General features: G+C 39.9%; 1 protein-coding gene across 1 annotated transcript in view; it reads right to left on the bottom strand.

Moving 5' to 3' along the window:
• The window catches only part of hpse2 (heparanase 2), a 127054-nt gene that overhangs the window by 38720 nt on the left and 75536 nt on the right, over positions 1-12798 (bottom strand). Inside the window, exon 7 of the mRNA XM_088351027.1 lies at positions 5833-5926. Within this exon, the coding sequence (XP_088207153.1) occupies positions 5833-5926 (94 nt within the window). The remainder of the gene's footprint in view (positions 1-5832; positions 5927-12798) is intronic.

Genomic DNA, 12798 nt, shown 5'->3' on the forward strand with positions numbered 1-12798 from the left:
ATATATATATATATATATATATATATATATATATATTTTTTTTTTTTTTAAGTATTTTTGAAGGGGCGTCGCTACTTCGTGGTTCCACGTTCGCGGGTTCATAGCTTTGCAGGTCTAAAAAATAATAATACTAAAATGAAATAATATTCTTTTTTTTTTTTTTTTTTAAAGCATTTTTGAATGGGTGTCGCTACTTCGCGGATTTTCACTTTTCGTGGGTGGTTTTGGTCCCCACTAACCGCGATAACCGAGGGATTACTGTATATCGGATTTAAGTCTGGTGTGAAAAAGTCAGATTTGTACAGAGGGACTTTAACAGATCGGCTACAGGTCGTGTCCGTGAAAAAAAAAAAATCTTATGATCACTAAAAACACATTCAAATAGTAATTTAACATAAAAACAAAGTAATAAGATGATAATAAAATTATTTTAAAGCCAAGTCAAGTCAAGTCATTTTTATTTGTATAGCCCTAAATAACGAAGAGTCTTGAAGGGCTTCACAGATTATTACACTATATTACACGGACTATTTTTCAGCCGACGAGAAGAGTAGGTTGTTCATATGCTATAAAGTAGAAGTGAGTTTTAAGCTTAGATTTAAACATTTCCACTGAGGTTGCAGATCGGATCTCGGGGGGAAGAGCATTCCACAGCACCGGTGCCCGGATGGAGAACGCTCTCGAACCAGCAGAACACTTCTTTGCTCTTGGGATCACCAGAAGACCGGCGCTCTCAGATCGTAGGCTTCGGACCGGGACATAGGGGCAAATCAGATCTGAAAGATAAGAGGGAGCAAGTCCATGTATGATTTTGTATAATACTAAGAGAACCTTGAAATCACATCTAAGGCTAACTGGGAGCCAATGCAGCTTAGCCAAAATCGGTGTTATGTGATCGTACTTTTTTGTCCTAGTTAAAAGCCTCGCTGCGGCATTTTGTACCAGCTGAAGAGACTTGATTCTAGACTTCGGGAGACCAGAGAGTAGTGCATTACAGTAATCAAGACGGGAGGTAACAAACGCATGAATTATAATTACGCATCCGACTGAGACAGTATTGAACGGATTTTAGCAATGTTACGAACATGGAAGAAAGCGGTTCTAGTAATTTTCTTTACATGCATTTCAAAGGATAGATCAGGGTCAAATATGACACCTAAATTTTTAACTAAGTCACTCTGTGTGATGTGACATTTGTCAATGTTCACAGCGAAGAATTGAGAGACTTATTGAGAATAAGTCACGGCATTTAGATGGACCAATGACTAACATTTCGGTCTTTCCAGAGTTAAGACGCAAAAAATTGAGTGACATCCACTCTTTTATCTCAATGAGGCAGGCCTCCAAATTTCCACAATTTAGTGTGGGAGATTCCTCCAATGGAAGATATAGTTGAGTGTCGTCTGCGTAGCAGTGGAAGCTGATACTGTACTTGCGAATAATATCACCTAATGGAAGCATGTAAATGCTGAAAAGAAGGGGGCCAAGCACTGAACCCTGCGGAACACCACAGGTAACATTAAAGGGCTCAGATGTCATTTCACCATATTTAACACAGTGGTCCTATCTGAGAGGTAGGATCTGAACCACGAAAGGACGGTTCCTGAGAGACCAATCCATTTTTCCAACCGTTCTAGTAGGAAATTGTGGTGCACTGTGTCAAAAGCAGCACTAAGATCCAGCAGCAGCAAAAGTGATGAAGCGCCAGAATCCATTGCCAGTAGGAGATCATTTGTTACCTTGATCAGAGCTGTCTCAGTAGAGTGGTTAGCCCTGAACCTGATTGCATGGATTCAAAAAGGTTATTCTCGGATATGACATCATTCAGCTGCTGTGCCACTACTTTTTCAAGTACTTTAGAAAGGAAAGGTAGGTTTGACACAGGTCTATAATTACTTAAGGTTTCTGGATCAAGGTTGGGTCGTTTCAGTGAGGGTTTAATAACGGCGGACTTAAAAGCTGCTGGAACTACACCTGAGGAGAGTGATATGTTTATAATATTTAGAACTGAAGGTCCAAGGACGCCAAAAAGACTTTTAATAAGTGAACCTGGGAGCGGGTCGAACTGGGAAGTTGACGGTTTGGCCGCATTCCCCACCTGTTTGAGATCATCAAGTGACAGTTCACTAAAACTGGCCAATTTCCCTGGACAGCCACCCTGTCGTGCATCTGTAGATTTCAGCCCTTTAATATGTGTGGTATTAATAATGTCTTTAGCAATTTCTTCCTGTATGCCTTGAATCTTCTTAGTAAAGAAGACCATTAAGTCATGAGCAGAGTGCGTCGAACTATCTGCGATAGTCTGTTGCCTTGTAAGCGATGCTACAGTGTCAATAAGGACTTTGGGATTGTTCTTTTGAGACGCAATCACCTTCGAAAGGTAGGCCGATTTTGCAGAGGCAAGGGCCGCTTTATACTTCAACAAGCTGTCACACCAGGTTTGATGGAAAACCTCAAGCTTGTTAGCGCGCCATTTTCTTTCCAATTTCCTGCATTCTTGTTTAAGGGTTCTAGTTTCATCAGTAAAACAAGGCGTGCGTCTTTTAGGACGTGATTTTAGCTTTATGGGCGCTATTGAATCCAGGACACTAGTCAGGGTAGTATTGAACTCATTCATGAGTGAGTCAATCGAGCCACTATATGAAGGAAAGGACGCAACTGCTCCAGGAAGGAGTTCAAAGAGCTCAGAAACTGTGCCAGTGCTTATATTGCGTCCGCTAAATCCTTCAGCTTTTTTAACACTACATTTAGCTAGCACCTCAAATGTAACTAAATAATGATCCGAGATAACGGAAGTACACGGTAACACCATAATGTTTGAGGTTAAAACTCCTCGAGTCAGAACCAAGTCTAGCGTGTTTCCATCTTTATGGGTTGGCAAATCAACCAGTTGATCAAAACCAAATGCATCAGTTAGAGACCTAAACGCAATAGTTAGTGAACTGAGTGGGGAGTTCATATGAATGTTAAAGTCCCCCATAATTATAATTTTGTCTGCATAGGTTACTAGTTCAGACAAAAGTTCAGCAAATTCGTCTAAGAAAGTTGTGTATGGCCCAGGTGCGCCATAGATAGTTATTACATAAATTGACAATAGAGAGGACCGCATCACAAGAGCCTCAAACGCCTTGTAATTATTAGAGGTACGAGGATTAAATTTGAGCGATTTTTCAGAAATGAGCGCGACACCGCCACCCTTTTTAACGTGCGTGCTACATGGGTACTCGCGTAGTCAGGGGGTGAAGCATAATTTAGCGCTAAATACTCATCCGGGCGTAACCAAGTTTCACAAAGACCCATACAGGTAAGTTTATAATCACGAATAATGTTATCAACAAGTAAAGCTTTAGGAGCAAGAGATCTAATATTTAAAAGACCAAATTTTAGCTTTGCTGAATCATTTGACTTAGCTGAAGTCTTTGTAGTCTTTGTAGAGATAATCAAAAGATGTCGCCGTTGGGGCCGTTCGTGAGCGTTGAGTGTAAAGCGTCGGTTGTCCGGCGAGGAATGAATGGTGGAGTTAGTCACATCCTTGTGTCCTTCTTGCTCCTTAGACTTCGCACGCTTCACACATCTTGCTCCTTAGACTTCGCACGCTTCACACATCTACCCGCACGGCAACCACGCTTGTTTTCTGTCTTTACGGCCCCGTTGTCGTCGTTTAAAGCCCAGACTTGAGTTTTGACTTCACCTCTCAAATTCGCTGATTAGCCAAAATAATCCGTTGACTATGAAGAGAGTAGATATCTCTTTACTGATGAATCGCTAAAATTGTTCCTTTTATAAGTAAATATGACTTGATTCCGTAAAGCGGCTTATTTGCAAAAAAAAAATTTGAGTGTCTTCCACTGAGAGAAAAACGCAGCACGTATTTGGTTTTATTTCTTTACTACTTGTGTTATAACAAATATAAAGCACCATGTGTGCAGAAAATTGGGCTGAATTAGCGATTTTAAAATATTATTGATTAAAGGAGCTGGATGGAATTTGGATTTTTTTTTTTTTTACTCATGCCTGCCACTTCGGGCTTGTGTCATCATTGCAGCCTCTGTCAAGTCCCTTATTGATGTGCATGCAAATAAGGGAATTTCTTAGAATGGCTTCAATAAACTCTTTTTTTCATCTTTTGTGGAATTTGGGTTGCCGTTTGGACTCTACTTGGAGCAGGCTTCTTTTTACTTTCACCATTTTAATGCTACCCTAACAAATAGAAAGAAAAAAACTTGGTGACGAGCATGACATCACTCTATACCAGCAAAACAGTCAGCAAAACAATGAACTGAAATGATAAATGTCATGTCGTCCGTTGTACCTATAATTAAACACATTTGCAAAATTAATAGTTTTGAGACATCAAGACATTTAACATTTCAGTTCATTGTAATGTGGTAGTGCTGCAACTGGCTGGCAACCAGTGCAGGGGTATCCCCTGCCCACTGCCTGTAGATGGCTAGGATGGGCTCTGGCACCCTAGTGATAAGCAGTACAGATACTTGATGGACAGATGTTTGTGGTAAGAAGAGTTGAAGGAATGCAGAAGCCTTTTTATTATGTTTCGTGACATTTGTTGGACTGTTTTTGTTTTATTTTTTTTATTTTCAAAATAGACTTTCTACCAGCTCTTTTGCCAATGACGCCCGGAAGTCTCACATGCTTCAAGCCAATCAATGAGACGGAACTTTGCAGTCCAGGTGGTAACAATTTCTTTGAGGGGTCTGGTTAAATTTTACCCCAGTCTCACATTGCTTTGTACGATAGCTTCTAATTATCTTAGATTCAGACAACTGTGATGTTCTTTACACTTCATTTCATTGGCTTTTTTTCTGTACTTATTAGAACTAGTTATTTCTTACCTTCATAAATACCTTTCATACATAGTATTAACCATGCAGAAGATTCCAACTTGAGTACTTGTGTGTCAATTAAAACAACCTGAACTCCTAAAAAGATACAAAAAACACACCTATATTGTAGCCACCGTCAAATTAGTTAGATTACGAGGCTTTTTATTCAAAACTTTCATCCAAAAACCAACGTGGAGCTCCAAAAGGTTGGACTATCTTAATCAAAATATTACATTTGTTTCTTTGGAATAATTATTCATTCAATTATTTATTCGATTAATTATTTGACCCTTATGTTTGCTAAAATACTGACTATGAAACACCACGTGTAAAACCCGATGGAGATGGAACTTTTCCGAGATACTTATTTTACCTGCATGCACTCATTTGTGATTGAATTCGTCCCAATTTCCACCCCTGCCTGACTATCATCCCAGGAGCCGCAATTTGCCTGCACACTGTCAAAATGAGATCCATGAGACCACATTAAACCCCAACCCCACATTTGCATATCACTCTATTTTTATTACAGTGTCGATTTTCTGTAACACTATTAAAATACTCTTTATTCCACACGTTATATTGGGTATTTTTGTATTCTATATCTCTTATTTTATTTTTTAACACAAGGATACTACTGGAAATGTGAACTTCCCTACGGAGATGAATAAAGTATCCATCCATCTATGTTCTGAACTGCTGTACTCATTTTGGGGGGTTTGTGTCTGCAAAAAAAAACCTCGGGACGTTGATTAAAAAAAATAGTGGATTAGTCCATTCTATGAACAAAAAATTTATGAAGAACTTATAAACATCATCAGCATGTAAGAGTTTATGTAAAAGTAGAGAGACAAACGTGATCAAAAGTACAAGTCTACTCGAAAACTAATTACCAGACATTTTACATACTGCACTGGGCAATTACAAGTACATGGAAAACTCCTATTTGTTTGGTGCTTCTATTTTTCCTACCATCCAGAAATATTACCTTGACAACTCTAGTGATCTGTTCTCTCAGTGTGTCCAACAAACGTGTTTTTAAGAAATCCTCCACCTTTTTCACTCGGCCATCCTGGAAGTAACTGTGGAAGACATACAAATCAAACTGCAAAGTGATAAAGAATATGACAGAGAATTCAAACATTTTTTTATGTCTAGTAGAAATGTACTGAAAAAAGTGGTGAAGTGATTTGTTGGATGTGTTAATGATAATTATTGCACATTCACAAACCACACTTATTTTTGGAGGATTAAAAAGGGGTTATTTCATTTTCAAAGTTCAATATTTGTCCTACTTTACAGCGAACGCTTTGAACAATGAATAACAAATTTTACAAAAAAATTAACAAATGTGTGACTAGGAAATGAGTTTGAAATAAGAGGAAATAGGGTTTCAATTTGCAGCGAAACAATGTAACAGCTTTTGCATGTTTGTGCACGTGTGAAAAGTGTATATTGAGTGTGTAAGGATGGGTATGGATTATTATAAGCCCCTACATTTACTCTACGCATGCAGTTCGATTAACTCCTTTCTATGTCATATTTTGCAAGGCTTACAACCAAATAAGGAACAATTTCAGAAGAAATGTGGCATAATGTACAATTCTGAAAATTATTTCACACAATTTCTTTCGTTTGTCAATTTTGCATTTGACTTAAGAGGGAAAACGAAACGTTGATTCCACAGGCAGACCGGATGGTGCGGGGGGTGAGGGTCAAACAGAGTTGCTGGATACAACCTGGATGTTTGATGTTTGATCTTACATTACACATTACACATAGTCCAGTGTTTTTCCGAATTGCTCAGTCCACAATTGAAAGGATTTGGGAGTACAGTCCATAAACATGACCGATTAAAGTCGCCGTCGACGATAAAGCTCCGTTGGGGTGTGCAAGCTGCTGTTTATTGATAGCAGCGGGCAGGAGATTTAGCGCTATGCTAACGTTAGTATCTGGTGAAACGGTTAGCGGTGGAAAGTAAACAGCAAACACAAAGACCACAGTTAACTCTCCCGGTACATAGAAGGGTCTGCACGATACTACTAGAAACTCCATATCGAGTGAGCAGTGTGTGTCAATGGTTCGGCTGTTATTGTAGCGCGTAGTCTCCAACCCCTGTTTTTAACGGAGTCTTCGTCTCGGTCAAGCCGGTGATGTATTGCGGCGGCGGGAAAGCCAAGACTCCGTGATGACAAAAAAAATACTCCAATTCCGGACGTTGTCGGTGGCTATCCACAGCTCAAATTCACTCATTGTGGACGATGGATCTGGCGTTGGTTGAACATGCTTGGGAGCGCTGGTCTGTGTGGTCGCCTTCTTAGCTCAGACCCGACTGTCAGCCTTTTCCTTTTGCTCCGTCGTTGTTAAGTTAGGGGCCGGTCACACAGCCGTTTGCGGCTGAATCACGGCTAAAATTTTGCGTTTTTTTTTTGCCCGTGGTTGCCCGGGATGGTTCTATCTTCTTTATTCATTATCCTTTATCGATCAGTTCATATTACGCTACAAAACTCAGGAGCCGGGACTCTTACTCTCAACCAAAAGGCTAAGCTAAGGTCCCAGAATTAAAGTTTTGTTGCGAATGCACCGAAAGATTTATTCGAAATGAAGAGAAACTACGCTGACGGGGATCCATGTTCACCCCCTTGACGTCACGAGCACAAATGACGTGTGCTCGGCATTCGCGCTGTTTATACGCGGAGAAAGGCGTTTGACTGTCACACGCGTAACACGCTAATTTCACGTAATAACACCGCGATACAGGCGCAGAACATGCTATTACCATGCTCCACCCACGATTACCCGCTGAAATTTCCCGTCCTACCCATGTGTAAGCACGCCCTGGCCGCGGCCAGAGCACGTCGTTCCGCGTCATTTCTGCGTCATTACCTCGTGTTGACCACGTGTGCGGCACGCGGTTTAACACGTGCTCAAACTTTTGAGCAGCTCAAAAGTTTTGAACGCGGCCAACCACATGAAAATTTCCGACCGCGAGTAAAGCACTGCTCTATCTCGTCTATATGGCGGTCTCAACAGCATCTGCTTCACGGCCAGAAATTTCTGGCCGTGGTTCAGCCTCAATTCGCTCGTGAAAGGCTGTGTGCCCGCGCTCTGAAGATTTGAGCAGCGCCAAATAACTTCGCGCTGCCACCCGCGCGCGAATTTCCGACTGCGTGTTAAGCACCGCTGTATCTCGTCTGAATGGCGATCTTAATGCGTCCAATGGCGTCCGCCTCAAAGGCAGAAATTTCTGGCCGTGATTCAGCCGAAAATGTCTGTGTGACCGGCCCCTTAGGTTAAGTCATAAAGTAATTACTGCTTACAATTTTCAACAAGCTAACATTAACTATTTGGGGGGATCCAAGCCTCGTAAAAGGATTTGATCTGGCCTATTCAGAATCTTTATTTAGAAAATAAAATCACACTGGAATGTGAACAGAAACATCCATAACCACATAATTTCATAACATATCACTGTATGTCGGTTGATATGCATTCATGTAATTTGTATGACTTGTGAAAACTGACGCGGTCCCTGATTGGAAAAGTTATTCACTGTGCTTTTTGTGTGCCAAGAGTTATTTTGAAATCTATGTTAGAAAGAAATCAGCAAAGTCAAACCTCTTGATTGAAGACGTTTCTACAAATAAGCTTTCAAAACATTTCCCTTTAAAATTATTCCATGGAAATATTTTCATTGATGCAATTTTTACACATTTATTTTTGAAATATCTGTTTTAAATACATACCTGTGTGTGCCTAAAGATATTTAGAGACACGAGTTAACAAAAAAAATATTTGGAAAGTAGGCGCAAGTAAAGCCTATGAGCTTATGCAAGATAGAGGAGTTTTCAACCTTGAAGAAAATGTTGAGGGCACTTAAAACTCGGAAAAAACACAATTTTTAATATTTAATATCCGATTATTACTATTTTTATATCGCGAAAAAGGTGCTCTGGACTTTATTATTTTCCGCACAGCTTTTAGGTGGCACTTGCACTGCTGTTTGCAATTAGAGCTCACGTGAAATATGCTGTTCAGGGGCCCATACGCAGCCGATAGGAAGCAAATTTGTCCCATTCACTTTCCCATTATATTTCCACAATTGTAAATGGCAAGGTTGCAGTCAACGCTTAACAAGGTCAGAGGGCCTGAGTGGTGGTTAGCCGCTGATTGGGAGTTTGTTCTTACCTTCGAGTAATGTTTTAAAGAGCTATAAATGTCGCATCCTGTTTAGTATGATTGTTTCTGTTCGGAAATTTTCTCTGTAGCACGTTCTCGCTGGTGTGCGTGATGGTGGACAGAACTGCTGTGTCAAACCTGCTCGTCATCATGAGAAGTGGGGTATTTAATTGCGGGGATCACTGGAGGAAAGCACAGAGAATGTGTCTCTAGGTAGTTTCTGCAGGCTACTTAGAAGTAATTTTCCTCCTTTCAATCATTTCTGCTGATTTGCTAGGAATAAAATGAACTCAACCATTAAAAGGCAGTGGAGTATTTCCAGCGATGGTTGTTCACATTTTTGTTTGTTTTTATTTTATTTCATATTTTAGCCTATCCTGTCCTTTATTAAGTAAAAGAGAGTTTTAAAAATACTACACTTTTTGGGGGTGCTTTGGTTAAATTTGTGGGCACCCCAAAAATGGGCTGATCACGCCCATGATTGACACAGTGAAAAATCGACACCGTTATAGCCCAAGTTAGAAAGTCCTAAGTCAAATGTAAAGTGTGTATGGATTTTTACACTTTTTCAAATTGAAACACAACTTTTCATTTATTTGAGAACTGTATACTTTCCAAACAAGTCAACATTTAATATAAAGATGCGCGATCATCATTAGACCGGTATTTGTTGACAGATTATGACAAAAAAATTATTTGCCAGATGGGGGGAAAAAAGACTATAGGAGACGTCCCTCAAACATGTCAAGATTTGTCTGCTTGCTGTCACACTAAAAAAGACATTGACCTGACATTTCTCCGTCACCTGAAATTAGTTTGTTTTTAACTATTTTTGGTACCTGAAATATTTAGACGCACAAGCCGTACAAACATGGGATGTACAAAATTAAGATACACATTGCACAAATTATATTTTGTTGTCTTTTATATATTTAAAAAAAAAAAAAAGCTTAGAACCATTCTATTCTGGAGGAGCTGAGAACTATCATAGGAAAACCAAATTCCTGGGAGAGAAAAGATCATGTGTGATCATGTATGAATGTCCGAAAATAGTCACAAACAACACTGAGGTTTTGAACCTAATAATCGGGAATATTTGTTTTTTCATTAAAATTGATCAATAATTATTTTAATGTTCACTATGGTTGCAGTTTAGTTTCATTTGTTACCATGTAGTTTTTGTCATATTAATTTTAAATTTTATAAAATATTTTCAACCCGGTGTAAATACATTTTAAAAGTATACCGTATTTTCCGCACTATAAGGCGCACCAGGTTATGGGGCGCACCCCGAAAAAATAGTTTTTGGTCCTATTTTTGACATACACAAGACGCACCGGATTATAAGGCGCTACAATGGGAACGTCGACAAAACAGTCAGATAGTTCAGTCAAACTTATTACCCCCTTAACATTCCGAAAGCTTGCAAAGACGCAAATACGTGTCGAGAACACGTGCGGATGCGGTGTCCGTACGATGTCACTCAAATGCATCGTTCCATCATTCGGAAAGGTAAAGTCTTGGGATTCAAGAAATGCCAACCATTCCTTAGTTTCTATTTTCTTTTTCGCTCGCAACTTTACTGTATATATGACAATAAACACTTGGAATTGAGTTTAATTTAAAAATAGACACTCCATTCCATCCATTATCTGCACCGCTAATCACAGAAACATCGAGTTCAGTCTGAAACAAGATACAGGGATAATATACATAGCCAGAGTAGCTCACCGAAGTCGTTGTGTCCATAATAATGTGCAGCCGTGGTCCTCTTATATCCGTGAGTTTAGTAAATCCAGGAGAGTAAAATATTTACAAATACAAAATAGTAAAAAAATGCTTTCTGTATGCCGTCAGCCACGTGCTATACGCATTCATCTTTTTCGGCCAATTGCAGGCTTTGTTTTGCCGTTCAAGCCAATGCCAGCCTGTAAATGATAAAAAAGATCTGCCCCTTGACCTCCGAATAACTTTAGCCAATAGTGATCGATTCAACTGATGATTGACACGTCTTTTTTGGCCAATTGCAGGCTTTGTTTTGCCGTTTAAGCCAATGCCAGCCTGTAAATGATAAAAAGGATCCTCCCCTTGACCTCCGAATAACTTTAGCCAATAGTGATCCATTCAAATGATGATTGACAAATTGGTTAGCCAATGAAACGCCGGTAAATAAATCCCAGCATACACCGCGGACTACTTGGCATTCGGGGGAAAATCTAGTCGGCGGCTGCAAGTTAGTTGCAAGACTTTGCGAATTAATTTTGTTCCATAAATAAGGCGCACTGTATTATAAGGCGCATGGTCAGCTTTTGAAAAAAATAAATGCTTTTAGGTGCGCCTTATAGTGCGGAAAATACGGTACATTGTATTCATTTATAAGAAAAATGAATACTGGCAGCACGTTCCGGTTTCCTCCCACATTCAAAAAACATGCATTTCAGGTGAATTGGCCGGTCCAAATTGTCCCTAGTGTGACTGAGCGAGTGAGTTGTCTGTCCCCGTGTGCCCTGCAACTGGCAAACAGTCCAGGGTGTCCCCTGCCCACTGCCCGATGATTGCTGGGATGGGCTCCAGCATCCCCGCGACCCTACTGAGGATAAGCGGTGCAGCTGATGATGAGACATTGTATTCAATGCAAATTAAAAAATAATTTACTTGAACAAATATAATATACTGGCATAAACGTCAAATAGACAAACAAAAGTACTCAGAGAAAATTTTCCATGATACAACCAGAATTTATCTCTTTGGCCAGAAAAACTGATAAACTTAGGTATGCTTAATGAGTGTATATTTGTTAAATAATTTTTTAGTAATGGGTTAACCTCCATTTTTTTATCTGTTTTAGTCTGTTGTTTTGTACTGTTGTATTTTAAGCAACTACAAAGCAATTGAAAATTGACATGTCGTAAAAACTGTAAGAGATTAATTCACGACTAACATTCAAGTGACCAGAATGTATGAAATGCCCAATGTCAAGTCAATGTTTTTTGAAATATACTAGAGTTTTGCTACAGTTACATCCAGACGTGTTAATGATTGGCCTCCAGGTTTATTAGTTTAGTTCTTCTGGTAGAAATTAGATTTTCTACCATGCACGCTTGTAAGACAGGAATCTGCAACTCTATATAAAACAGGCTAATTGACAGAGAGAATGAGCTGGAACATATGGCTTGATTTTAACCATGTGCATAGTGTTTTTCTAAGCTCTACTGACAAGTTCTTTTTTTCTACAGTTTCTTCTACTAACATCATTGGATGCAGAATGTAGACGGCGCTGTTCCTGGCAAAACAGACACCGTATTCAGCTGTGCCATTTTCAGCTTTACTCCAAGTTGTCTACGTCTCGTGGTAATCAGATCATGCGAAAAGTCGGTCAAGGAGACTACCGCAGAGTCCGATAGTGACTACGAAGTCTAGCAGACATTATTGTGCATTTCACTAATGCACCGAGGGAAAAGTGGAACAAGGGCTGTGTCGCATAAAATGTGATAAAAGCCATATTTAATATACAGTGGGACCTCGCTACTTCGCGGTTCGACGTTCGCGGATTCAGAGCTTCGCGGTCTGTAATGGTATTTTATTTTTTTTTTTTTAAGGGGCGTCGCTACTTTGCAGATTTTCACTTTTTGCGGGAATCCCCCCCGGCCGACGACCCTAGCATGGCGCGCCGTTCTCGTTTCCCGGTGTTGTGCCCAAATCCGACTCCAGTACAGAATCCTCCCCCCCTCGCGTTAACGCGCATTCTGCTGCGCTTCCGACAAAAGCGATCGTA

Source organism: Urocampus carinirostris, chromosome 13 (assembly GCF_059441175.1).
Source record: "Urocampus carinirostris isolate Australia breed hairy pipefish chromosome 13, RoL_Ucar_1.0, whole genome shotgun sequence".
In the NCBI taxonomy this organism is placed as follows: domain Eukaryota; kingdom Metazoa; phylum Chordata; class Actinopteri; order Syngnathiformes; family Syngnathidae; genus Urocampus; species Urocampus carinirostris.